The sequence below is a fragment of the Anser brachyrhynchus genome (genome assembly GCF_964034855.1).
Source record: "Anser brachyrhynchus genome assembly, chromosome: 11".
NCBI lineage: Eukaryota > Metazoa > Chordata > Aves > Anseriformes > Anatidae > Anser > Anser brachyrhynchus.
Window position 1 is genome coordinate 7742272 of NC_137706.1, and position 27973 is coordinate 7770244.

General features: G+C 38.2%; 1 protein-coding gene across 1 annotated transcript; it reads left to right on the plus strand.

Annotated features, from left to right (window-relative positions):
• The first annotated feature begins 971 nt into the window (after positions 1-971).
• Positions 972-27287, plus strand: RAB8B (RAB8B, member RAS oncogene family). Its single transcript, XM_080608270.1, has 8 exons — positions 972-1201; positions 15833-15893; positions 17098-17158; positions 18475-18552; positions 19616-19705; positions 20505-20570; positions 22651-22701; positions 23129-27287. Exons 1-8 carry the CDS (start codon positions 1078-1080, stop codon positions 23219-23221), a joined length of 624 nt encoding a protein of 207 aa, XP_080464396.1. The 5' UTR covers positions 972-1077; the 3' UTR covers positions 23222-27287.
• The last annotated feature ends 686 nt before the right edge of the window (positions 27288-27973 follow it).

The window sequence follows — 27973 nt, forward strand, 5'->3', positions numbered from 1 at the left end:
GAAAAAATCTGAGATATTTTACACGTCACTCTGGCCTGGCTCCCTGGCCTCTGCTGAGCTGGCCGCTGCCCGTTGGGCCCAGCGACGGTGCCAGGAGCCCGCCTGCGTGGTGGGAGGCCGAGCCTCCCGGGAGCTGGGATGGAGCGCTGGCACGTCGGGCCTCCACGGTGCCAGTCCCATGGGGAATGATGTGGGGCAAACTGCCCTTCTTCCTTTGTGTCCCTGATAGGGAAGTGAGAACCGTTACGGGGATTTATAGTGTTAGACGTTTGTGTTTAGAGCTTGTCTGGAGGCTGCAGTTTTTAAATGAAATTAAAGCAATAGCTCTTTGCTGCTATTTTAAAGCATTTCAGTGATGTTATTTATTTTTATCGTGTCTTGTGACACCCTGTGAGAAACACATTGTAATAAATACATAATGAGGCTGCCTCACACCGAGAGAGAATTGTCCGTGGAAAAAAATGGGAAAAAGCGCTTATTCAACTGCTGTAAAGTAGTCACATGTAGGAAGGATACCATGCTTCTAGTGCTACGCGAGACTTTGTGAAAATAATTTTCCTTTTGTGTGAACGAGCTTCTTCCCTACTTGCTAAAGTAAAGGAAGTAAATACACCTAAATAGTCGAGGCCACGTGTGCTCACCTTTCCACCTGCGCTTACGATGGCATTTGACCGAAGTGCAGTGTTACGCCAGTATCTGTTGTGCCACTTGAACAGACAAACTGACCCCATTTACAGATTGAGATGGTTTCCCAAGAGCTCAGCACCGTGTGGGACGAGACCACCTGACCGCTCGGCGTTGGCAGCTACCCACGCACACGACGTTTCCCTGGCACCACTGCATTACCAACGGCGTTTCTCTGGCGCTGCTCCACTCGCGCCGCGTCTCAGCAGCGACCCGCGCCCGGCCTACATCTCCCGCCGGCCCCCGCGGCGTTCCCGGCGCTGCCCGCCCTGCGTGGGCGCCGGGCGGGGCGGGGCCGCGCTGCGCTGCCCGCCCCTCCCCTGGCTGCCCCGGCCGAGCCGCGCCGAGCCCAGCCGAGCCGAGCCGAGCCGAGCGGAGCGGCGCCGCGGGAAGATGGCGAAGACGTACGACTATCTGTTCAAGCTGCTGCTCATCGGCGACTCGGGCGTGGGCAAGACGTGCCTGCTCTTCCGCTTCTCCGAGGACGCCTTCAACACCACCTTCATCTCCACCATCGGTGAGGGGCCCGCCCGGCGGCGGGGGGGGCTCGCGGGGGCGGCGGGGCCGGGGCAGCCCCGCGGCCGTTGCGGGGAGCCGGGGCCGTGCCCGTACCCGCTCCGTCGCGGCGCGGTCCCGCCGCCCTCCTCGCGGGGCCTGCGCCGGCCGCTTGGCGTTTCCGTGCGGGCGGCCAGAAAATGGCAGCAGCCCCGGGCCGCGGGGTGAGGGAACTGTTGCTGCGGGGCCGAGCCGTGAGCGGGCTGAGCGGCGGGCGCGGGGGGGGGCCGCGCCTCGGGCTGGCGGCCGGGGCTGCGCCGGTCCCGCTCGGCGCCGCGGGGGTGCTGCCGGCCCACGGCCTCCCCGGCCGCTGCGTAGGGGCACCTCCTCGCCAAAAATGGAGTCGGGTTTCACATCTGATGGGGAAAAGCGGTCTGAAGCTGTCTGATCTCTTTCGGTGATACCCAATACTTCTAAAACAGGCTGCCGCGGTGTGTGTTTCTGTAAGGTTCGTCGGTCTTCCTGCTGATAAACAGAGGCAACGTTTTAAAATTCTTTTCGGAGCCAATCCTCAATTGAAATTTCAGTCTGGCAAAACTTGAGATCTCTGGGTAACTACACGTAGTTCAGTTTGCTCTTTAAAACGAAGTATACTGTTTTGGGGGTGAAGGGATAAAATGCAGTGGAGGCTGCTGGTATTTAAGAGAGCAAAACTAATGGTGGCTTGGAAGAATAGTGCTAAGAGAAGGAATAGACTTTGACATAAGGAAATTGATTTAAAGATGAGTTAGAGCAACGTGTCACTTGTTTCACGTTGCCCATGTGCTACTATATCCTCTCTAGACGTTTGACTGCACTGAGTACCTGATGCGTAGGAAAGAAGTGAACTTTTATTCAGGCAGATGTGACTGACTACATGAGATTTGGCTGGCATTTCTAGAGCTTCAAGAACAGAATTTCTACGTTTCCAAAACAAACAAAAAAATCTACTTTTCTCTCTGCCTTCTCTTTGCAACCATTTTCAACGTGTTGTGTTAATAACACCAGCTAATCAGGGCCTGAGTAGCAGTTTACCGAAAAAAGGTACTTTGCTCTACATGTGGTCGATTAAAAGGTTTAAGCCTTAATAAATGCAATATAGTTTTCCAAAAAAGCCTACAGTGGTACTATACAAAATATAAAATGACTCTTACTTGGAAAGAGATGGTTAGCATAAACGGCTGCATCTTGCTTTCAGTGATCTTATCATTACTTGAACTGCTTAGCCTCTTGATGTTTCTTTTTCTGTGTCACTTGATTCACTTTGAAGCCTCAAGGACTGCAAATATTATTTATTTTTTTTTAAACTTATTCAGTAATATGGGGTTTGTTCTCTTGTTTCCTTCCTTTATGTTTGCTTTTACGAGGGTCCTATTGTCAACACTGTTCATTTTAAGAAAGATGTTGATAATTGAGGCATACTTATGATTCCATAGGTAGTGATTGTGATTTCATTTCAGTTGCATTTTCCTATTCTTGTAATTTCTTTCCATTTCTTTCCTCTTTAGCAAAGGACCTACAAAGAGGAAAGTTGACAAGTCAGGAAACAGTGAAACTGCTCATACAAAGTGCTGACATGCTTAAATAAAAGCACTCATTTTTTTCAGTGTTCCCCTTGTTGGTTGTATTGCTTTCAGATCAGTCATGTAGATCTCCTTTGTATGTTCTTGTAGATGCTCTTTCTCTTTTTCTTTTTAAAGAGTGAGTGCAGTGAGTGCGTGCTGGCTGGTCCATGCTAGTCAGTTGTACAGTCATAACTAATATAACTGCTGTGCTTAGGGGAATTCCGTTTTTAACAGTTCTGAATTTATTCCTTGGTGGGTAAAGCACTGGCAACTGTGGTGTGAAGGGAGACAGGGATATGATGCTTTTCCCAATTGTGCCCCTGCCAGTTGTAGCTTTAAGGTCTCCAAATTAGCGTTCCTAAGTGGGTACACTGAATCTTCCTGAAGTATAAGCTGCCAGGCCATTACTTCTATAAGTAACCCCAGAAGTGGGTTCTACAATATGATGATGCTTCCTGTAAAGATGCATAATCAGTTCATGGTGATTTTAATTAGTACCCGCTATGTTACGTGCTCTTAGAGGTGCCTGTCTTGCTCCTAACAGGACTGGAGTTGCTTTCTTTCTAGAGTCCTGAGAAAGCATATGCTTGAGGTGGGCTGATGACAATTTTTTGTTTGTTTGTTTAATCTTCTGTTGAAATAGTATTTGTGAGTGAGGTGAGGTGAAGCATTTAGAGGCTTTTCTTAACTATATGGTGATAAAATGTAAGAAAGAAGACTGAAGAAAGTTTATGTCTAGAAATTAAAGCAAACTTTATTGCCATGATAAAAGGGCCTGCAAAATGTCTAAGCACCAAATACCTTTCTTACCGTTTCCCGCTCTTACTGTTACTTATTGGTGTCAGTTACCAGAGCAATGGAACCTCTTTCCATTTGGAGAGAAATACGGGAATATTGGCTTACTGTAGAATACTCAAATTACTTAGGCTCAGTGTTCATACTGTAGAAATGAACTATAGTTGCTGTCTTCTTGTATGGCGTACTTCTGTTGTTGCACTGAACAATGTGTTCTGCAGATTCCCTGCTCTTCTGCTGTCATGTACGCACAATTTTAAGGCTCAGTCCTTGTGGGTTGCTTGGAGTCTTGCAAAGGGTCTCTTGACTTCACTGCTCAAGACTGTCTGAAGCAGTGTGGCCATCATTATAGCATGAACAGTAAGGCTTTCTATACTCCTATCCTGTGGCTAACAGTTGCATGAGGAATAGGATACAAGAGCAATGCACATGTACCTATAATTTACCGGTTACTTTGTTTTGAAGTTCCTTATGGCTCAAGAGTGTCTGTCTTTGTTTTGAGTACCTGGAATAACTAGTACCATCAGCAAACTTTGCCATCCAGTAAGAGAAGTGAACCAGCTATCTCTCTCTCAGGTGATCCTTTCGGTTATTCTAAAAGATCTGCTTTAAGTCTGTGGTTTGCAGGTCCTTGACCTTCAGCAACTACACAATTTTTATATACGGCATAAGGAAGACTTCTGTAAGGGTTGACGAGTCATGATACTGCTGTGCTCCCTACTGGGGATCAGCTTTTCACTGTTAACATGGGATCACAGAATTGTAGGGGTTGGAAGGGACCTCAAGAGATCATCGGGTCCAACCCTCCCTGCCAAAGCAGGTTCCCTAGAGCAGGCTGCCCAGGTAGGTGTCCAGAGGGGTCTTGAGTATCTCCAGAGAAGGAGACTCCACAACCTCCCTGGGCGGCCTGTTCCAGTGCTCCGTCACCCTCACTGTGAAGAAGTTCTTATGTTGGTGCAGAACTTCCTGTGCTCCATTTTGTGGCCATTGCCCCTTGTCCTGTCCCCACAAACCACTGAAAAGAGGTTGGCCAAATCCCTGGATAAAACTTCTTATACAGTGGAAATATGCTATGCAAGGTTATGTTATTTAGCTTGCTTCCTGAGTGGAAACTTCTGCTTTTGCACAGTTCTACATGGAAAGTAAAATGCAATTGTGTCAGCTAATTTTCATACTTAACAGCTCCTAAAGCAGAAAATCTATCTTGGAGTATCTCACGTGCATTTTGTTGGTATTTTCAGTGGGGTGTATGACAAAAAGAAGCATTAATTTGGAAGTCTTTGTGCATCTTAACTTACCATTTGAGCAGTGCTATCTGGATTGGGTTTATCACTCTAATAAGGTTTATTCTTTGCATTCCTTTCGACTTCTTGTTTGAGCAGTTTTCTCTAAGAGTGAAGTTGTACCTTCAGCTGATAGTTGTTCTGACTAGTACAAAGCCTTGCTGCCTCTGAAACAAAACTTGTATTTATTTTTTAATCCAAGATAATATGAGTGTTTGGCAGGAAGTTGCCCACATGAGATAGTACTATATCTGAGAGTTGAAATAACTTGTTGATTTCACAGAAGTAACTTTTCCATAGCCTTCATCTTGCAAAATAGGACACTACTCCAGCAATCAAGCACGTGTATGCTGACCTTATAACACTTTGATGAAAATCCTTTGACAAGCAAAATTATCAACTTCCCTTTTGCAATGAAATTTCCATATCTGTAATGTGTAATGGAAATTGTTCTCATGTACTCTAGTCAAATTATGTCTCTGAGTATTTCTACTCTTCCCTGTAGTTACTTGTGTGATAGACAAAAAATAACTGAAGAGAGAGAGAGGTTGTGGTGTGTTTTTTTTGTTGTTGTTTCTTTTTTTGTGGTGGTGCCCTCCACCCCCATTAGGCTTCCGTATTCCCATCCCCATTCCTTCTCTTTTTGGGCTTCTCCAGATGGTAGGAGCTCTGGAAGAAAACAAACATCAAACATCAGTGATAGAAAAGCAAAGAGAAGGGTAAGTCAGGAAGGAGTTGTCAGTGGTACTTTATTAATAGTAATTATAATAAGGGAATTGAAGTGAGTGAGACTAGTGTGTCTCAGGTGGTGCTGTGATTTAGCTCTACAGAATGGAAGTGTGTGCCTAGGACTTGAGACCTCGGTATCCTTGGAACACCGTGTGAGGTGGTCAAGAGCTTGCAGTGGAATATGGGCAGACAGCGTTGTGGAGGTAAATATGAAACTGGAAGTATGATTCAGTTTTCAAGGTAGGTGATGGGTGATCAGCAAGATGTTAGCCTGATGTTGATCAGACAGCATTACAGTCGGAGATACCTCAGGTTAAAAACCTTAAAGTTTGTGTCTTTTTTGACTGTAAATCTGATAGTAACACCCAGTTGGTAACAAAAAGCATCTTAGACTTTGATTTTCATCTGCCGGTGAGATTGCCTTGCCTGCCCTTTTGTATTCTGCAACAGGCCAATATGAGTGGAATCATTTTGCTTTTATTAAAAATACTGTTGCAGCATTCTTGCTGCATGTTACTGTGAAACAGTGTGACAGATGTCTAACTGTTTTCTGCGTGTACTTACTGGGCAGATGGAGCTCTGTCTTGGTTATGTGTTATCTGGTTATTTGAGTGACAGGAGGGCAGCTTAGAGCCGCTTTTGTGACTTGGTTTGAATGCAAAGTTAAGAATACAGACTAATGTGGAAGGACTATAGGAACAAATGTATTGTTTGATACAGGCTTTGAGAGAGGTATTGAAGGCACCTAGCTTTTGTTTGGGAGATGTTTTTTCAAGGACTTCCTAGTCTTGCAACAGGGCATCCTTTATGAGAAATAAGTCTTGAACTGACTTCTTTCAGAATTTAACTGAAATCATAACAGGTGATGAAGAATACATGCAGTTTTTGTAACGATGCTTTATTTCATGTTTTATGATTGAATTGCAAACAAATGTGATTTCCAATGATATTCTGGTTTTTCATCTTTAATAAGATGTTGTGGTATCTTGAATGTCCGGTTCATCAAGGTGACAGTATATCTATAAAATGGATCTGATCCTTTTCTAATGTGAATGAGCTGTGAATAATACTAACTTCAATAGAGTTGCTCTATATAAAGATTTTCTATGAGCAGGGTTGGTACAGAGGTTTTTAGTTGCCTGACTTGCAACTCAAAACTTGAGATAGCAACTTCCTGTTCCAGCTGGGGTTGCAGTGGGAGGTAATTTAGTACCTCTTTAACATTTTTTGACCAGCAATTGCATCTAATATCAGTTTAATCTTGTGGTTTATAGTGAGCTTTCCTCTGAAATGTAAGCTGTGACACTTTGCTTTTAAACTATGTACAATCTAATAAAACTGAAGTACTGCATGCTTAGAAGACTTCTCCTCTGCTCAGGAGAACAAACAGTCAAGCAAGCTTAAGATGATCTGTATTACTTGTCCTGCTGTTGTACAAACCCTACTCCTTTGCACCACAGGGAAAAAAACAAACAACAGAACTGATGCAGAATGTTAGTTGCATTCTTGTGTATGTATGGCAGTATCTAAGAATGTGTGAAGCAGAGTGGTCACTAGTAGCAGTCGGGCACCAAATCTGCACCTTAGGAAGAACAAGTTTAGTCTAAGAAATTAGGCAAAGCTAAGCTGGCTACCAGCCAAGGAACACATATACTACCACCACCCCCTACACACACATGGTAAAAAAATCCTCCTTTCTTTCATCTGCCAGAGAGAAATCGCTTTCATTTAATGAAAGTGAATTTCTTGTCTGTATGGTGGGACTTCTTAAGGGATCAAAGATGAAGTAAGGTGTCTGTGTCAACCCAAGCATGGAAGGAAGGGGTAAGTCAGAGTAACTGCTGGCTGGGAGAACTTCTCTGGCTTAGCAGAAGTGACTATAGAGGAGTACTTAGAATATCCAATGTGGGAAAAGGAGGTGAAGTGGCCATTAAAGGAACCTCGCATAATGTACAGAAAGCAGACTGTAATGGGCTAGAAAGACAAGTATGGCCTTCATTAATAAGTTAGATGGTTTTGCCAGTTAATTTAGGTAGTAAGAGCCTTTCAAAAAAGGTCTATTTAACTGCCTACATGAATAAGGAAATAAAGCAGCCCTTCTTTCCCCCATGTCTTTTGCTTCTCTAACAACAACAAAAAAATCCTCATGCAGTTACCCCACATAAAAACAGGGGTTTAAGAAAACATCTTATTAAAAAAGAATAAAAATAAAAGGTTCCCAAGTCTGTTAAGAGGGCCGTCTTTATAAAAATAACTTTGGTAACTTTAAACCTTCTGCTTTGTCTTTTGGCCTGATTTGTGTTGCTTCATTAGGAAGCTTCCTTTTCCTATCTCCTTTTCCTACATTAGGAAGCTTCGTTATTAGCTGTTTATGTTGCTGGTGATACCCGTATGTTATGTATTGGTATGGTCACAGGTGTTGTCTTTGCTCAAAATAGTCAGATCATAGTAGTAGATATTTGGATCAAGCGGGAGTCCTAAATCTTGAAGAGTTTTTTTTTTTTTCCAAAAAGAAGCAGCTTCTCCATTTCTCCCTGGACAGTCATATAGATTCACCTAGACCAAAAATTACTGGAAAAAAACCAAACCTCGCCTTCTCAGCCTGTTCTTATCACAACTGAAACAGTGTATGAATAGTGAATAAAGAATTTTAAATCACGGTGGCAAGGATACTATTAGATTGCCTTAATTTTTTTTTTCAATAAGGAGTTTATTGAATCTCTGGGATGCTTAAGATGCCAACTTTTGGATGAAAAGAGCTTTTTGTTATTATTATTTAGTTAGAGTTGTCTTGGTTCAAGAAGGCATTTTGTATGATTTCTACATTTACAAACTTACCTGACTTACTGGCAGGAGATTTGGGATCATCTTTTTCCTGTTTTGAGGGGATTTTTCTTTCCAATTTGAAATAAATCTCCCATTGCTGCATTACAGGTTAAGTCACTGTGGGGCAGAGTCCTTGGCAGATCACTGCAGCCATTTCTGTTCTGTAGCTAGCCATAGCTGGAGAGTGGACTTCAGAGCAATTCCTGTGCAAGCATGGAGCTGCTGCTCATCAGGTGATATCCTGGTGTGGGATCCACTGGAGCTGCTTGGAAGCTACTTGATGTCCACCTTTTGGTCTGTATTAACAAGGGATTTAATTCCGTGATTGATTCAGTGGTATCTGTGATCTGGTGCTCAGAAGAGGAGAGCTGTGACTGCATGAAACCTGTTCTCTTAATGTATGCCACCAGTTGCAATTATAGATGGTGGTAAGCTGAATTACGGAATTCACCCAGATAAAAAGAAACCTGACCACAATAGGAAAGGATTTGGTCATCGCTCTTCAGTGGCAGCACCTACCCTAGTTTCAACTAGCTGTAAAACTTTAGCCTCGTCTCGAGTCTCTTGGTAGATTTTAAATATTTGCTGTTCTCCAGTTGCATATTGGCTTGAAAGGAATATGTTTTCGAAGCAGCTCAGTTAGTGGATTCCTCTTAGAGTCAGTCTATAAATAATCCTTAAAATAAACAAACTTTGCTGTCTGTATCATAGGACAATTTTAATCTGTCAGAACAATTTTAGATGAAACTGAGTTATCACCAAGTGTAGTTTATTTTACATTGAATAAGTAGTAGATATAGACTAGATTTTATATGCTTCATAGACCCAGCCCTTTTAAAGCTGTTGTGGAAGTTTGTTCATTTTTCTTGTATACAGCAGTAATAAGTTTATTTCTGCTGTGTTATTTTATGGTCTTTAAAGATGGACCAAGTATTCTTGGTGTTTAAAATCATGCAATTCAAAGGCTGCTCAAAGCAGTCTATATGTTCTCTTTTCAGAATTTTGAATTCAGAATTTGACTTTGCAGGATCTTCTAGCGTTCGCCCTGAAGCATTTGAATGCACTGTTGTGGTGGCTGAGCTCATAGGAGCACTGTTACAAACCAGTGGCTGAAGAGCACTGGATTCAATTCTTGGTATGATAAGCAGTTTATGCTGTTGGTTGCTGAGCTGTCAAAAAAAAAAAAAAAATGTTCCAAAGTGTAGGTTGGCCTAATTTTGATAATTAAAAGTTGTATTCTGAATGTCCTTTTGCTTTTTTTAATAACAAGTAATTTATCTTAAATGAAGCTGTGCGGTAGCTGTGTTGCAGCTGAAGAGGTGCATGCTGAAGGAAGCTGCAGTTTGCTTCATATTATGGGAATCAGTCAGATTTAGGTAATAAGTTTCAGGTGCCTATAAGCAACAAACCACTATATGCTATGCATGCGTGGCACCTCCATTCTTCATTGCCTTACCTCCTTGAGCCATTTGTATATATTTATTTTACCAGTGTAGTGGTTAAAGTTTACTTTAAGAACCTTACTGTAGTAATATATTTAAAGATGTTAGACACTTCTGTAATCATTGGGTAGGAAACCAGTATTAGATTCTTTCTAGAGGTGAAGAATGAGATTAAGAAATGCCAACTAACCCGAAGGAACCTATTCTGCCTTCTCTGAATTTGGTAGTATTTTCTGGATTCTTATGGGCTGTCTAGAAGGAATTAAATACAGATTGTCCTCTTAAATTGTGGAAGGATGAGCAAAACTGGTTGCATTTGTGTGTAATTCTAAAATAATCTTACAACTTCTCAAAAACATTAACAATCAGCAATGCACCAGGGTGAAGGTCAGTCTGCTGTATTTTTCAATGGTTGTGATAAAAGACTACTGCATCTTTAATTTACATAGCGATACAGACATTGCTGAGATCATCTGAAAATGCCTTGCAGATGTTACTAGGGACTAAAGCCAAATGCTCAAGTTCAAAATGATTAGACTTTGTTCTTTTGCATTAGGCTCTATGACACATTAGTATGTTGCAAGCGTTCCCCACCCTGCCTTTTATACTCTGATCTTATTTCTCACTTGGTCATTTCTTAGGTTTACTGAAATCCTTCAAGAAATATCTAATACAAAAGCAACTTTCTGAGGCTTTATTCATCTGCCTTTATAGACTTAAAGAGTATACTGATGTATTACAATAAAACATTCAAACATTCCCTTGAAAACACCACTAAAAAAAAATTGTGCATTTAATCCCAAACCTGTAACACCTACTGCTGGGAACAGAAAATAGCAATCCCTGCAAGTACTTCCTACAGCTAACTGGTTTGGATGTTCATCTATGTAACATAATCACTTGCTGTTCACATGAAGCAAAGCCTGTGGGGATAAATAAGTAATTCTCTCCCAGAATGCAACAAACTGAAGGTTAAGCATATTGATTTTCAGTCATGTGCCTGGTCTCACTTCCTTTTTCTGAAGGTAGGTTGATCATTTGGAAGTTGTTTTTAATTTAGCCTTATTCTGAGTGACTGAAAGAAAATACTTTTTTTTCCTTTTGTATATCTTGAAGACTTATGTGTTGTTTCTTACAGTTAAGTTGCAAAGCTTTCATCCTCTCCTTGCCCATTGGGGGGGGGGGGGGGGGGGGGAAGGGGGATCAAAAGCCCCCAACCCTACAAATAAGTACAGTCTGATTGGAAGGACTAATACTGTGTAGTTGGAGAAAGCTCAACTTGAAAGTTGATGCGTAAATTCCAGTCACTCTGATGCTCAGAAAGGATAAGGAGGCTTTGTACCTTGACTCCTTTTGCTGTTTTACAATGAACTCATTTTGATTGTGACCTATGTCCAATGGTGATAAGTGTCACAGCCATAGGAGAAATCTAATTTCCTTTTAGATTTTTATGTTTTTTACTACTTCTGCTCTTACTTCAGAAGAGTAAGACAAGATTTAGTTAAGTAGGAAGGTAACTTATTTAAGAGAGTATTATGTGCTCGTCATGCAAGATAGATCTCTCGGTCTTTGGTGGGGTAAATAAGATTTGTTAGTGTGGTACACTCTTTGACAGTCTAAAATGAGACTCTTTCTAGCAAACAAGCCACGTATTAATTTTTTCACTGCTGCTTTGCCAATTCTTGGTAAAAGAAGACCTTCACCTCTTTAAATCACCTTTTTTAAAATTCCCTTTGCTTGGATATTTAAAAAAAAAAAAACTTTTTAAAATGCTATACTTTGAGTGCTAATACTTGTGTTTTTTTTTATAAGTTGTATCTTGCTTTGTCAGAGGTGGAGAAATACTGTACTGTGGTAGATATACAGTCTGCTGTATGTTATCACAGATTGACATTTATTTGCATCCTGAATGGTTTAATTTCCTGGCTAATTTGTTACTACAACTGCACCCAAAATAAGTTAGTTGTCATAAATACTCAGACTCTATGGACTGAGTGAGATAGGAAACCTATTAATTTGAGTTCAAATCAATAAGAATTGTCAAATGATGCAGCTTTCTGATGTGTGAGGTCCAGCACTGCAAACTGACGTTGAGCTACATGACAAATTAAGTTAAAATATTGGATAACTATGTAATACAGATAAAAGGAAGGATTCTAGTATGAGTCTGCTAGTGGCTACTAAGTTTTTTTTTCACAGTAATTTGTGTGTGCTTGTTTATTCTTTTTTTTCCCTGTCTTTTAATGGCCTGTATACTTCAAGAATATGACCCTTCCACTGCCTTCTTTGTAAGCAGACTGAAGACCAAAGAAGCCTTTACCTGCAGAAATTATTTGTTGGTACTGTTTTAATAGTTAACTTGCTCCAGCCAGAATACTTTGTTTTGGTTTCATTATGTTGGAGCATTTTCTGCAACAGACTTTCTTTTTTTTTTTTTAACAGAAGAAACAAAACAAAATCTGTAAGCCCAAACAGTGGTGCAATGCAGGGAAAAGTTGTAGTGTGGACCCAGCTCAAACTGCTCCTGTAGCACTGAAAAACCTGAAATGTTAGCTCTTACTGAAGGGTTAAAGTCAGTTGAGGGGAGAGCAAGAGTAACAGTTATGCCTTGAGAGTAAGCTGCTGCTCCAGAAACTAAAGTAGCATAATAACCTGTTTCAGCGCTTCTGCTCAGACCATTCTCAAAGTCTTGCAAGAATTGCATCATACAGGTTTGCAGTAGAAAACCACTGGTACCATTATGAGCTTTGCATAGTGATTCAAGGTAAATACGGCAACAAGCAACTCTCCTGTTTTTGTGTGCAAGTCTTTGTATGGCACTAATGACACTCTGTAGTGCGCAAGTTTCTTGTTGTATGAACGTATTCTTGACAGTTTTGTTGGAAGATGTGGAAGAAAATAAGTTCATCTTCAGTAAAGTGAGAAGATGCATCCCTGGTCTGTAGTGAGCAAGGATCTGAAAATGATTTGGAAGAACAGTAAAACCTACTCTAAACCCACCCTACAGTGGAAATGCAAGCAATTATAGTCCAAACTAAAACATGATTCAGCTCTCAACTCAGACATCTATGCCAACTGGAAGCTTGTGATTCCTGCAATAGATGTTCTTCTGTGCATGTCTAATATCTATGGACTTGCTAGGTGGAAATACTGGTATCGGGCTGTTCTGTGTGGCAGCTCTACTTTGGCCATTAAAGGGAATTTTCCTGTTTGCCTTTGCATCCAAAGAATGAGTCTAGGTCTGCATTTTGTAGAAACTTATGAAACATAATTTCAGATGAACATCCAAATGCTTATGGGCTTTTTCATGCTTTTGGATAGAAGACCATTGGGTATTGCATTTTAAAATTGGGTATTGCATTTTAAAACTGGGAGTTCTGTGATCTTTTGCAATCAAATGAATTATTATTTATTAGACCCAAGTATCATTTCAAGGTTTTGTGTCCCACTGTGTGATTATGTGCAAAGTAAGAATTGTTTGATAAAGGAAATTCTTCTCTGTCAATAATTACTTTTGAAATGCAATTCAAATGTTTTATGTGGCATAACTTAAATTTAACTCTGTAACCAAAATGTTGTTCATACTCGGCCATGCAAGTGTCCTTAGCAGGAAGTGGTAGCACATGTCACTAGGCTTGCTCTATGAATGTATGCAGCTCACCACTTCCTGTTACTGAAGGGAAAGAACAAAAGAAACTTCAGTTTCTAGTTCATTTTAGCCTCTTAAAAAGTTGCAGTTACATTTGTTAAATTTCTTTGTATTGTGACAGATATTTATGGCTTTCTGCTTTGTTTTTCTTTTAGCTTTGAAATTCATCTTTATTCAGGAAGAATTTTGGTGACGTTCCTACTAGAAGTCTTAAGTTCTGAGAAGCTATTTTTTGGGCATATCCTGAATTATAGAAGTGATCAAAGGAGTGGTTGTATAAATCTTGTTGGTGCTGTAAGGGAAATGACTAACCACAAGAAACCACTCAGTGCGAGGCATGGAGTGGTGCACATAGATACCTAACTGCAGTGTAAGCTCACTTTCTCAGAAAACCATCCCTGTAGGAGTCTCTTACTCTTTACGCTGATGTGTCTGAGTTTCAATAGTTTACAGTACGTGCAGAATTATCTTCAAACCATGATAGTCTCTGAACCTAGTTTTCCCGACTGTTGTTACACTCAGTGCTAAGACTTCAGGCCCAGACATAAATGAGCCCTTTTAAACTGATTTAACTTGCTGTCCATGATACGATACTCTTTACAGAAAAAACAAAACAACAACAACAAAAAACAACACTTGTATTTGTGCTTTTATCACCATTAAGGCCAAAAAGAAAGTCAAGGTCATTCATTTTCAGACATAAATACAATTAAGTGTGATTTCAGCAGGTGTTGCACCTAGTTAGAAAAATCTTTACAGCAAGACACAAAATTCTATTAAACATAGAATGGAAGCTCTTTCCAAACTTCTGTTACATACTGTAAGGTTTCTTTTTTTGTGAATAGGCATCATTCTTATGTTATTTTTTGGAAGAATGCAGGTTAATGAAAAGATCTTTCTGCCTGTACAACCACTAGTGAATCTTTGGAAATTATGATTGTAGCAATAGTCTTAGCATTTTAAATCAATGCAATTAATTTCATATGGTTTTAAAAGTGCTGACGTTCTGTTTCTGCTGATAATGTGCATTCTAACTAATGGGCCAAACTGTGTATCCATAGCACATCAATATTAAGCAGCTGAAACTTAGTATTTTCAGGATATTAAAATATTAATATCACATGCAAGAAGAACGAAAGTCAAGTAGTTAATGAATGTCTTTATTTCGTGTTCAAATGCTATTATAGTAAATTAAAATAAAAATCTTGTAGCTTATTTCCAGTGCTTCCTGTTTAAGCTGTGGATAAATTCTTGAAGCTAGAAAGAGCGTTCTCCCAGTTAAGATACTCTTGATAATTGTCACTTAGATTACACCTCAGAAAAGAGGAGAAAGGAGAAGGGGGGAAAAAAAAAAGCATCTTCTACAGATTGTCTAAATATCAAGTAGTTGTTTAAGATCCAATGAAAGAAAAATGGGCCATTAACTTCAAATCAGATTAACTGGGGGAGGAGACTGCCCTGGGATTCAAGAATCAGTCAGACAGCGGAATTTGAGCGATCTCAGTTTGAGTTGTATTACAGTAAAGGTTTAGATATGCGAAAGTTAAAATAATGTAGTTAAAATGCTAGTCTGTTTGGAAATCTTGTCTTTGGTTCATAAATTCATTTGATGATCCCTCTAAGCCTTAAGAGATATTAAGCTCTTCTGAATTAATTCCTTCTCCCTGCTCCCCACCATTTAAAATCTGCTGTCCGAATCAGTCATAGAACTGATGGGTACCATGTGGAAGAGAAAGGGGGCAAAGGAGAGAAATGCTTTCTTGATCATTTCTGAAGCTGTCTAGAAAATCTGAGTTACTCCTACACTGGTATCCTTGATATGCTTGCTTTGGTCATCTTCAGTAACTATCTGTATAGCTTTTATTTCCTGTGATCCTTCACACTTGACTGTGATGTCTGGCTGGCTTACATGAAGTGTTGCAAGAAAAGCAACTAAAGAGCCATAGTATGTTATTTTTTCTCAGAGCTAGCAGATGTCCGAGGGATTCTAATTTAATTGTGGGGACTAGTCAAAAGTTGAGAAAAACACAATTTCAAACTAATGATTTTGTTGGAGGAAAATGGAAAAGTTTGGAGATTCACATGATCCTGACCAATTTTATCAGCGATTCTGAGTTTGGTACATTTTCATTATGCAGAATAATTTATCCTTGATACTTTGGATATTGCCAAAGACGTATACCTCACATTTCCTACTGTGTGGAAGAAATGACCATTTCAGAAATAATTCTTTTTCCTACGTTTGCACTTACCAAATTGTCCAGAGGAAATTGAATGCTTCCTTTTCATTTATTGCAAAATTCAGAGTGTCTTTTTCTCTGGCAGGAATTGACTTTAAGATCAGAACAATAGAATTAGATGGAAAGAAAATCAAGCTACAAATATGGTAAGTACTCCAAAGTAATTTAAGTTTTCAGTGAGTATTGAATGCTTTGTATTTACTAGTATTGAATACTTTGAGCAGGAATACTTGGTAACTTTTGAGCATGGTTGTACCAGAAGTTTCATACCTTTTATTCGTTGCCTTTAAGTCTTGTGATTTTTTCTAGCTTGTTCTTTGAGTGGCTGTGTTTCATTAGCACAGGAAATAGCCTGTTCACATGCTAGTGTTATAGCAACTTCCCATTTTATCAAAAGCTGTCCTCTTAAATGCAGTTTTAGTTATTCCGCATAGAAGAGAAGTATTAATTACATAATTGTAAACCAGAAAATGAGACCTAATAAAATATAATCTGAATTCTTTGATACTTTAATACCTAGTTGAACTCATAAAGGCACAGGTGAATGATAAAGCTCCCATTCCTTGCATGGTGGCTTAGCAGAGGCTGAGACTACTGATAGCAGTAGACGGGTACTTAGGGTAGCATTGCTACACATGCCAGACTCTTAAAATGCTACTGGTGAATGTAGGGCTCTTGCTGATATCTGAAGTTCTGGCAAAGATAACTGTGATACTTGCATGCAAGCCAAAGTTCTTGTGACTGAGGAAGTGAAGTGCCAGAAGTTGTTGGTATGAATTTTGTATTGGTGATGTAAGTCAAAAAGGTGTTTTTTTTTCTTTTTTTTTTTTCCCAGCCCTTTGGGATCTAACATCCCCTAGGTCTGACTAGTATCCAAACATGTTGGTCCTGTTGTTCACTTGCAGACAGATACTGCTTTGAACTTATCTAGGATATTAAAAAAAAAAGGCACACTAAGTTATAGTGGCTGGTTTTAATAGATAACAGTATGTGAAAATGCATTAACCCAAAATATTTTACTACTGCGTGTTTTAAATTTTATTAAATGCAGGACTCGGATGCATCAGAACTGCCTTTGTTAATTCTAGGAAAGGCTGTGTAACATTTACATTTTCATTTAAATGTTTTTTATGCCATATTTATGGTGCTACTATAATCACTGATAGAAGTATGATAGCTTGGAAGTGAGGATGCTGAAGTGAGGCCTGAAGAAACTTGTGCAAATAGCTTCTAAATTGTATTTAATGAGTCAGTATCAATACATTGTTGTTCTGTTTTAAAAAGACTTTTCCAAGTACCCAAAAGTGTAAAGACCACCTCAATCAAATGTTTGTTTTCACTGAATTTTAGGGATACAGCAGGCCAGGAGAGATTCCGCACGATCACAACAGCTTACTACAGAGGAGCCATGGTGAGTGCTCTCATTTGAAAAAGCGTATGTACAACTAGTGTAACTGGTTCACTGCTCTTTAGATTACATCATGTAAGTCTTCAGCTGGAGAATTGGATAATTGTTGCTTGGACCATGGGGAATAAATTGTTATTTTTTTTAAACCTGCTGGTACTTTATCTAGTCATGTTTTTTGTGGTGAAACTTGAAGTCTTTTTTAATGTGATCACAATTTCTGCAGAGTGTAGTAAGAAGCTAAGTAGTCATGGTTTAATACAGATAATTTTTAAATACAATCAACCCTTTATACATTTGAAGTGTTTGAAAAATAGGTAAAAAAAAAAAAAATATTTTAATACCAAGAATGTATTTCACTGAGCTGCTTTTCCTTCTGCTCTTCATTACCTTCAGCTGGTAGAGAATGCAAAATCTGGATTAGAAATGCGATCACCTACAAAAGCTAATGTTACTTTTTCCTTCATTAATAATGACTTGAAGTCAAATACCTCACTCAGAGCCTGAACTCTTTGTGGTACATCTACATGTAATCACTCTTAATACCATGATTTGAGATGCTTCAGGTGGAGACACTGTTAATTTAAACTTGCAGTTGACTAGCTCTGCTGCTACTATGTGTTCTCATCTCCTTTTATGAACAGATCCATTCATAGGCTGGCTGTGTGTCCAGATAAACCCACTAGTAAGGAATGTAGGTGGGAAAAACAGTAGTGTTTGCGGCTCTAGTAGAGCATTCATGGCCAAGGACTACTTTGTCTTTTGAGGAATGATTGGACAGACAATAAGAAATGAAGGTGAACCTGGCAATCTGTCCTTAATACAGCTATTGTGTGGTCCCTTATGGTATGTTGCTTGTTGAAAGCCCATGCTAGTTCACATACATTACATTTCTCTGAAAGAGCTATAGCTTCAGCGAGAGCACTTGGTAGATTCTTTCAGAAAAGGTAACACTGGCCCCAGCAGGTTGAATCTCACAGGTTTTGTTATCCTTTGACTGCTTGGGGCTGCTGCTTCTGAACTTGATGTGAGCATTGAAGTCCTGCTTGCTGTTGTAGTAGAGTTTGTGAACTCTTCCTGATTATAGGCTAGTAATTTAAAGCTTTCTATTAGTGTGTTTAATCTATCTAGCAGTGCCAAGAGATGTTAAATAGTAACATTTTGGGTGAATCTGCAGCAAATGCATAAAGCTTTAAGAAATGGTTATTGCTTGGAGGTGTGTAAGTCCTGTGTCAAATTTTTTTCAAGTATTATCAAACTAACAGCATACATCAAAGTCAGCTAACATTGCTACCTCATCTAACAAGATTTTCTTTATTTAGGGAATTATGCTGGTGTATGACATAACAAATGAAAAGTCTTTTGACAACATAAAAAACTGGATAAGAAACATTGAGGAGGTAGGTACTTTGGAAAGTACTTCTTACTCGTTCCATCTTATGAATTCCCTGGGAAAAATAATAATCAAATAATTTACTTTCACAATAGCAGCCAACATACATGGCCAAGTTAGACTATACAGTGAAAGGAATTGCATAAAATTTTTCAAAACTGCTCTTCCTAGGGATTTTATTGTTCTTTCTTGCTTTTGAGTTTGTCTAAGGAATGGGAAGGAGCTAGATTTTAAGGTGTCAGCCTTGCACTAAGGTGATGACAGATATGTGTATTTTCAGTTGCTATTGTGTTGTGTGTTTGTCGAATTAAAGATTTTTGTCCTCTTCATTTGGTCTTGGGTAAGCTTCCTTCCTGCTAGCCCTATTGTAAATTATTTAACAGGACATGCTGTCGAGTAGGGAGGGGTCATGAGGTCATTATGAAGTTAGAGGAGAAGCCCTAATTTTAGTGAAGCTGTAGTTAGGTAACAGAATCTTACTGTTTTCTCATTTCTTTTTTGTTGTTGTTTTTCCTGTGTATGTCCCCCCATCCCAATCTAAATTCCATAAGCTTTTTTTTAGTATTGTTCTTTAGCTAAGCAAGAGTATTGGCTAAGCGACCAATTTGACCCAATAGAGACTGGGCTAGAAAGGTGTTCTTGAAGTTCTCTTTGAGATTACTACTTAGACATTTATTAATAATCTATTTTAAAAATGCAAATATGTTGTGTAATGATACTTTAACCAAATACCCCAGATGTAATGGTACACACTTTATTTCCAAGTGGTGCATAGACACTTCCAGAATATCCAAATGCCTGTGTATGTGTACAAACTTGTGCAGAGTTTGTGGCACTGTAGTTGATTTGTGATGATAGGCAAATTGAATGTGGGAATCTTTATCCAATGTATTTTAATAGTTGAATATTAGATTGCCTCTTTCAAAAGTCAGTCCCTTTCTCAGTAATACCTTTACATTAGATAATTTTTGGAAAAGAAAATACTCATTTGTGGATGAGGTCAACATACAAGCATTTCTTGTAAATCATTATTTAATTTTTTCTAAAAGATTACCTTTTCCCCTCTTCAGCATGCCTCTTCAGATGTAGAAAGAATGATCCTGGGTAACAAATGTGATATGAATGAAAAAAGACAAGTCTCAAAAGAAAAGGGAGAGAAGGTAAGTTTTATGTTGACTTAATTTACTTGGAAGTGAACTGTTGTTAGGATTCCTGCTACTGGGTATTTGCTCTCTTTATGTATATGAGAGAGAATGAGCCTCACACCTCCATTTAAGATTTTTTTTTATATATTGTAAGATGCAGACTTTTTTTTTAAATTGCACTTAACTGTTTAACAGTTAATAATGTTAACAGTTTAATAACGTTAACATTATTCTTGTCTTGCGGGGAAGAACCTGTAACGAATGCCGACCTTTGCCATAGCATAAAGTATTGTAAGTCTCAATATAAAGTTTTGTATGTAGTTTGATCAGATTGTACCCAATTCACCATGGTCATACCCTTCTCATAGGTACTGTTATTAAAGCTAATGTAATCAGTTGCTCTGCAGAGCAAATGAATAAGATTACTATACAATAAACATCATCACATATGCAGCTGAAATAGTATAGTTGCTAGTAACACTGCTTAAGGGGTGGTTGCATGTAGTCACCTGGTCAACATATCCATATCAATGAAGATTCTGTCTCAATGAGCTTTTGGGTTCTAAATAAGTCTTTGTGACAAATCAATATTTTTGTAGGTTTTGAATTTACATTAGGATATGGAATGTTTTAATATTTTCTCTAATTGTCCAGTAACTTTAATCTTTTTGTAAGAGAAAAGCAGAAATGAAGCTCTGTTTGTTTTTTAAAGCTTGCTGCAGTCTACAATACCTGTTCTATTATGAGCTTATGTAAAACATTCCTTTTGCAAAGGAGCTTCAGAATCACTGAAAAATGTTAACCTCTCTTCCAGTTAGCAATTGATTATGGAATCAAATTTTTGGAGACAAGTGCAAAATCCAGCATAAATGTGGAAGAGGTAAGAGATGGCTGTTTATATGCTTATGAACTATTAGTGTAGAGGCATGTTATGGTCTGTAACTACTGGGCTTACTGACCTGAAATCACAACTGTGCTCCTGGGTCACCAATCTTGTTCTATTTAGAAAGCTATTTTAAAACCTAGCATTTCTTGTTTTCTGGTAATACCCAGAATTGTTTTTAAATGGCTGATAACACTGCTATTATTGTAACAAACAGTTTTTTTAGATTTCAATTACAAGTGCCTTTGGACAGGGAATAGGTGTAATTTTAGAACAAAGCTTTGTGCAGGAAATCAGATTCAAGTTTCTTTACTTCCAGAATAATATGCTACTGCGTCAAGGAGCCTTCAGGTTACTACTAAATATGTTGTGCAGATGAGACTGAAGATTTGTATGTAAACCTGGAACATCAGCATAGACTGTCATAAGTTGATGTTGGAGGAGGAAGAAAGCTAGTAATACTTGGTCTATAGACACAATCTGTTTTCCTGCAAATAAATTCTGTGCTAAAAACACCATCTTCCTATTTATGAGAGCATAAAGAAATAGAATTGGAAGGAAAAGTAGCTCAACTCAAATCTATTTTACCATGAACAACTATCCTCATCTCTGGGAGGGTTGAGGGAGGATGTTAACTATGAAAAAAGTGGACAAGTAAATGGTATGATATGAAAAGGAAGAAGATACATAAAGATGTATTCATTCAGATTAGGCAGACGTTTTTGAAAGTCATTCCCAGTGGTATAAAAGCCTTTCAGTTTGTATTGATGGAATACATTTTAAAAGTCCTCCAAACATGTACTTAATTCAGATTGTCCAGCTGACTTAACAAAAGAGATTGTTACTGTATACTAACATGATCAGTACTGTGCCAGCAAAACCTTTTTTCTAATTGCAGGAAGGTTGCAATACAATATTTTTTAGAATGGACTTAGTGGCATTGTTCTGCATCAGAAATAGTGCTTGACCTGATGGTCACAGTGTCATTAAGATTCTTATAGCAGACAGTAGAAGTGTGAACATTAGCAAATAATACCAATGGTGGATAGCAAGCCTCCTAATAAAAGTACATATCTTCTTCATTAGTTCTTCCAGATGGCTGACTTGCTGTTTCATGGCATGCCCTGCAATTTCATTTTGACTCCCGTAGGAGTTGAGTTAAATTAATTTGTGACTACTCCAAATGACTTGGCTACCTGAGTATTTTTGGAAATTGTTGCATGAATTGTGAAGAAAACATAAATGGGGCTGGTATAGACATTTAGCAAGTAACAATTTATTTTTGTTTCCACCAAATGTTTAACTTGTGGGGAATGATGAAATTGTGATACTGTTGTGATCAAATAAATTACTTTATTGTTACTCATTTGCATTAAATGAGCATGTGTCTTTGGGTGTATTCAGAACTTACAATGAGAGGGTAAACATTTACATTTTCTCCATTATGGAACTGTCTTTGGGGTGTTGATATCTCCAGGTAAAAAAAATCCTAAAATCTGCCTTTTTACTGATTCTGGGAGAATTGCAGCATTTTCCTGCTATAGAAGTTTCCCTGCTCCTTTGTATGTTGAAGTCTAAGATGCTGAGGTTTGCCAGAGTGATTTCTTTTTTTTTTATGTTCCCTCCTTAAGGAATGTTAGAAGCATAAAGAAAAGGCTATAGGTAACCCATGAGTAAAGCTTTTGGAGGACAGAAAGAAAGCTGACTTCGATATGAATTCCCAGGCATGCCAGCCTCAAAACTCTGTGTAGGTTTCTAGTTGTGATGTACAGTACAGTTTAGCCAAAAAAAAAAAATAATGTATGCAGCCTTCTATTCAGCCGATAGTTTTTTGCCCATTAACTAGGCAATGGGAAAAGTCTGTTCACTTGCTTCAAAGCTGAGAAAGATGGAGATTATTTTTTTCTCTTTTAAAGCATGCTTATTGCAGTCAGTGTTAAACACAGTGCCTTGCAACTTCAAGTGCTAAGTGGCCTACCGAATACTCTATTGTTTGTATGCCAGACTACTCAAAATATATCTTGTCTTTTAATGTGTCCTGTGACTGATTCCTATTTTTTTTTATTTCTGTCACCAGGCTTTTTTCACGCTTGCACGGGACATTATGACAAAGCTCAACAGAAAAATGGTTTGTATTTCCAACTATCACACAAATTAGATATACTGAAATTACAGTTAAAATAACTGGCTTGTTTGAAGTCCTACCAAAAAGTTCCTGGGGATTGTGCACTTGTGTGAAATTGTTTCTTTATTGAGCAGCCTGAAACTCTTGTGTTCTTTGTCAGTGTAACAGTATGATCCTTACTTTATTAAATGTCAAACTGTAGTCACTCCCTGAGCTAATGATTGAGATTTGGATTGCTAGATAAATGTTTCTTGTAAAAATAGGCAGTTTTATCAAGTTATTAACAGAGTCTGGATAATTGAGCTCAGGCTGTAACAAACCACTGCTCCAGGTTATTGTTTGTGTGTGTGTTGGGGGGAAGTGTGGAGGGAAACTAGGAAAGCTGAAGTTATTTTTTTCCTGCATTTTATGATACTTTTTTCTTTTTCAGAATGACAACAGTTCATCAGGGGCAGGTGGGCCAGTAAAAATAACAGAAAATCGATCTAAGAAGAGCAGCTTCTTTCGATGCACGCTACTTTGATGAACTTCTAATGATAGACTGCAGCACACTTAGAACCTTTTCTGCTTCTTTGAAAGCACAGGGTCACAAAGCCTCAGAAATAATACCACCAAGCTGCTGCTGAGAGCTCCATTGAACGTAGACTGCGATACACAAAATACCAAGTGGATTTTGCTCACTAAGCCTATTGACCTGTCAGGCTCCTCTTTCTCAGATATGGAAGCTATGAAGTGGAGACACAAATGCAAGAGTTAACTTGTTTTCCTTTTTTACTTTCTGTTTTACTGCCTGTTGCAAAAGCTGCTATGTTTCTTTTAACTTTGCACATCCATATTAGCCTCTTACTGCCTGTTACAGCACAATCTTACATTTGTATTTGCACAGTTTGACTTGTAAGTAAGATTCTTAACAGATTTGTGCAGGTTTTTCCTTTATTTTTTTAAACAAATTTATTATTTTAAAGCAGAACAGCCATGGGACAAAGTCTCATTTCCATTATTTTCTTTGCTGTATATTTACGGCCATGACTGCAGTACGGATGTTGACACTCTTAATGATGAGAATTACTCCAACAATTGACATTTAATAATTTGTATGGGTTTTGTCTCTTAGATGCACAAATCTGTTCATGCAGAAGCCATGGCTTGTATTCTGAATGTAGTATGTTGCTTTTCTTTCTTTACCAGACTTAGCAAAGTTGTGTTCTGAATTGCCACTGTCTGATTTCACATATGCACCTTTCAGTTATTTTAATAAACACAGTGTCTTTCCTCACTTAACTTCCTTTGGTAGCTCAAACTGTCTGCACCTTTTTTGTTTCTGATGAGGAAGTACACTCTGGAGTTGAAGTCATCATCACAAATTGGCCTCATCACTATCGCTTAAGTGGCTTGTGGAACCTGAATGCATGAGTTTTGAGTAATTGCTTTGTGGATTCTTTTGCTCAGAAATGACTGCTCTAAAGGTGACTTTGATTTCTAATGTAATACTAAGGATAGTCCATTAATGTCTGTAAGCATTACTCTTGACAACAGAGGTATCCAAAAGCTAGCTTCCTGTGCAGTTACTAAAGTTTTTCAAGTTCTGGCACTGTGGAAAATGTCACACTAGGGCTATAACGTAATATTAGTTATGTAGTTAATTCTGAATGTATGAAGCCCTCTTTGGTCTGCTCAAGCAGTTAAACTTTTTTCATCAAGAACTGGTACAGTGACCTGGACTGTTAGAAGCAGAGTTGAAACTTGGTTGCCTTTTCTACTCAACTGAGCATTGTATAACCTAGTCATTGTTCTACTACTTTTTTATTGTCTTCTGAAAAATTTCCTCAATGAGTGATTAAAACAGGTGCTTTAGTTCTGTTCATGTGCCAAACTTGGACCATTGTAAGCTTTAACTACAAGTTTGTGTCCAGTATGTTTGTTATTAGGGGATAGGTAGACTGTCATTGTCCAAGTCATGTCTCTGATGTGTTTGCTTTTGCTTCACTACATTGTCTCAAGTTGCAAACAGTGAATTGGTTATTACTGCAGATAACTGCTTCATTTGTGGTGTCAGATGCTGAATTTGTCATCTTGGGTCTGTTAGAAATACTTTGAAAGTGAAGAGGCCAATAGCGTTAGATGTGAAGACTTTTGATTTGAAAAGATTTAATATTAGTAGCTGGTTCCATAAAGTTTTGGGTGGTTAACAACCTGTCCCCATGTGTAGTTTCATGGAAATTTAGATGGTGAATCTCAACCTTCGGTTGCTGCGCTTAAAATGAATAAATAAATAAAAAATAACGAAAAAAATCATCATGGCAACAAGGTTTAGTGGAAAAACAAAGCAACCCTAACTGCTCTGTTGTCTACCCTTGATGTTTTTCTTGGACAGGCTAAAGCAGTTATGCTTTCTGTATGGTTTAAAAAAAAAGTGCTTCTATACAGAAAGTGTTGTGACACCAATTATGAATGTTGTTTATTTTCAGTAATTTACCTCTGACTTAGTTGGTGTCGTAATACTTTGATTTTTATCTCAGGGGTTGTCTGCAAACCAAAACTGACATGTTCTGTGTTTGGCACCGTTTACAGAATGCTTTGTGTTGTTTTTCCTGTCTTCGCTGTGTGGTTAAATGTATGTTCAATATTAGTCTCCATGAACTTCCCTTTGAAAGAGCCTGTAAGTAGTAGAGTCTATGAAGTGCTTCTTGAAGCAGCAGCGAATTGGGGTATCTGTTCTGTATTGGGGTTGGGGGGGGAACTTGCTATTTTCTTACATTTAGCTGTGCTAAACTGTACATAAATGTGAGGTAAGACCATAGGAAATTCACTTTATGCATGATAAAATGATGCAGTAAATATTTCACTTTGCTTAATGTTCATGTAAAGTTCATCTTTTTCTATTTGTAGAAGAATTTAGTGCAATTTTGTTGTCCCCTGCTGAAACTGAAGAATTCTAATTTCATGTGGTCTTATGGATAAGGTAAAACGCAGATTTCTCTCTGTTTTGCCCCCACCCCTGTTCTCCAGCAGTATTAAATGGCTGAGTGGCTGCACTTTATCAGTGTGCTAACTTTTGGTCAGCGTAGACCTATTTCTGTGTACAGTCTGCCTTGTCAGACAGAAAACTGTGCTGTATCTTAGCGTGCAAATCAGCTGTATGTTTTACTGGGAATTTTTTTTAGCTGTGTTTTGCTTTAGACAAGCAGGTGATGATAAATGGTATGTTTTGCCTAGGCATCAGATGCTGGGTACTACAGGCTTTTCTAATATCAGTATGATTGTTTTGTGCAGTCTCTGTTGCTACTTTGCTCAAGTCTATATAACCTAAATTTTGAAGGACTCAACTATACCTCAGTCAACTAGTTAGTATTTTCATGTTCATTAGAGTGAAAGTCATAGAATTATTCATTAAGCAGGAAATGTATTTCTGTTTTGATCCATAAATTGCCATTAACTTTTTAGGAAAGGCAGGTGTTTTTGATGGATTTTGGTAAACAAAACTGCTGTTTATGCTGTTGAGTTTTTTTAAATATTTCTTTGCCCCATGCCTGTGCACTATGTCTTGACCAATATTTTTCAAAGTGGTTTAAAAAGAAAAGAAAACCCGGTGTCAGTGTTTTGCAATTTTAGCTTTCAGTCTGCTCAGCAAAACATGCACAAGAAGTTTTTGTTGAGTGTATATAGAATATTTGAATTACTGTCTGGAAGTTCTATTATTGTTAAAGCTTAAACCACTCATAAAACCTAACATAGCTAACTTTTCTATTTGGGGGACAGTCTCAAAAATGCTAATTGACTTTTCAGACTTGTAGGGTTGTTTTTTTTTTTCAGAAAGTATTTTCCATTCTAAGTACATTTCCCATTCTAGTCTGCTGAAGTTGAATTAAGTCATTTTCACAAGTGAAAGGAGTCATGAATATACATACTGCATTAAAATATTGTGAATGGATAATGATTTGAAAGTACATGAATAATATATAAAATGCATAAATGTTATTTGTGGAAATATATCTGTTATTTGGTTATATATTAATGTAACTGAAATTTTGCAACATTAAACTTAAGGATTGATTGGTTTGTAGGTGATAAATAGATCTTTTTCTCCATTCACTGAACTGCTTATGCCATTCTCATTCTTATAAATAAAATTTGTATTTCTCTCTTCCACAAAAGTAGGATTTCCATTGATTTTTCTTGTTTCTGGCGAAATAAGTGTTTTAGTGCATTCCTATGGCCTTACAAACATTGTTGCAAATAAAACTTCAATTACAGTTATTTTAATGCAATGTAGCTACTAAATTCAGCCTAGAAAGTATAGCCCTTGAGAAAATGCTTAATTTTGAAATAGAATTGTTCTACTGTGTGTGTTTAAGCACATTTTTATCTTTGGTCAAAGGTGTAATGTGAAAAGCTCCTGCAGATAAAGTGATCTTGTCATGTGATTAACCTGTAAGCCTAATCATTAATTGTGTTTTGATGTGTATAGACAAAAAAAATAATCCTTCCCTCTCCAAAAAAAAAACACTTCAAATTCCAATGGTTTTATTATTCCATGTGAACTTTTTTTTTACAATAATGTGTCTCAAATAAAAGTTAAATAATTAAAAGTATTTGGAGTATTTTGTATGAAATATTCCACATAGTTTTTAGATGGTTCTCATTTCCACTCTATTTTCAATATATCTGTTGTGGAAAGGTGTCCAGCTGAGTTGCAAATGTATAGCTGTGCTGAACTTCAGTGTCAAACCATAGGTATCTTTTGTATGGCTTTCCTTATACCTAAACTTCTGTTCTTCAGGTGTATCTGAAATGTCCCTTATTACTGTAGTGATGGCTTTTCATAGAAATTAAATCTAAGTACATTATTTCAATGACCTTATGCATGCTTCATACGGAACCATTTTTTCCAGTGTGTCATGTAAAGGTACTTCCCAAGTACCTTCTGAGCAGCACCAACAAAGATACCTTGAGAAACAGTCTCCAATTTGACTAAGAATTATGTAGTCACTTAAGCTGTTAAACCTTTTTTTTTTTCTTTGTAAAAGGTAAGATCTTACTTTTAAGTAACCTGAGGCGCAAATGTCATTAATACGTTAAATATTGTTTGTCCAGTTTCATTCAAAACCATGTAGAGAGGGATTTAACAGAAATATGTTTGCTATTATATTCACAACAGTTCTTAACTTTTAAATTAGTGTGGTTTGGAAGGAAGTCGCAATTGGCATGGAAAATTTAGAGAAGCTAAGGAAAGAACGGTTTTGTCTACTCAATACCAAAGTAGATTAATGGTTGA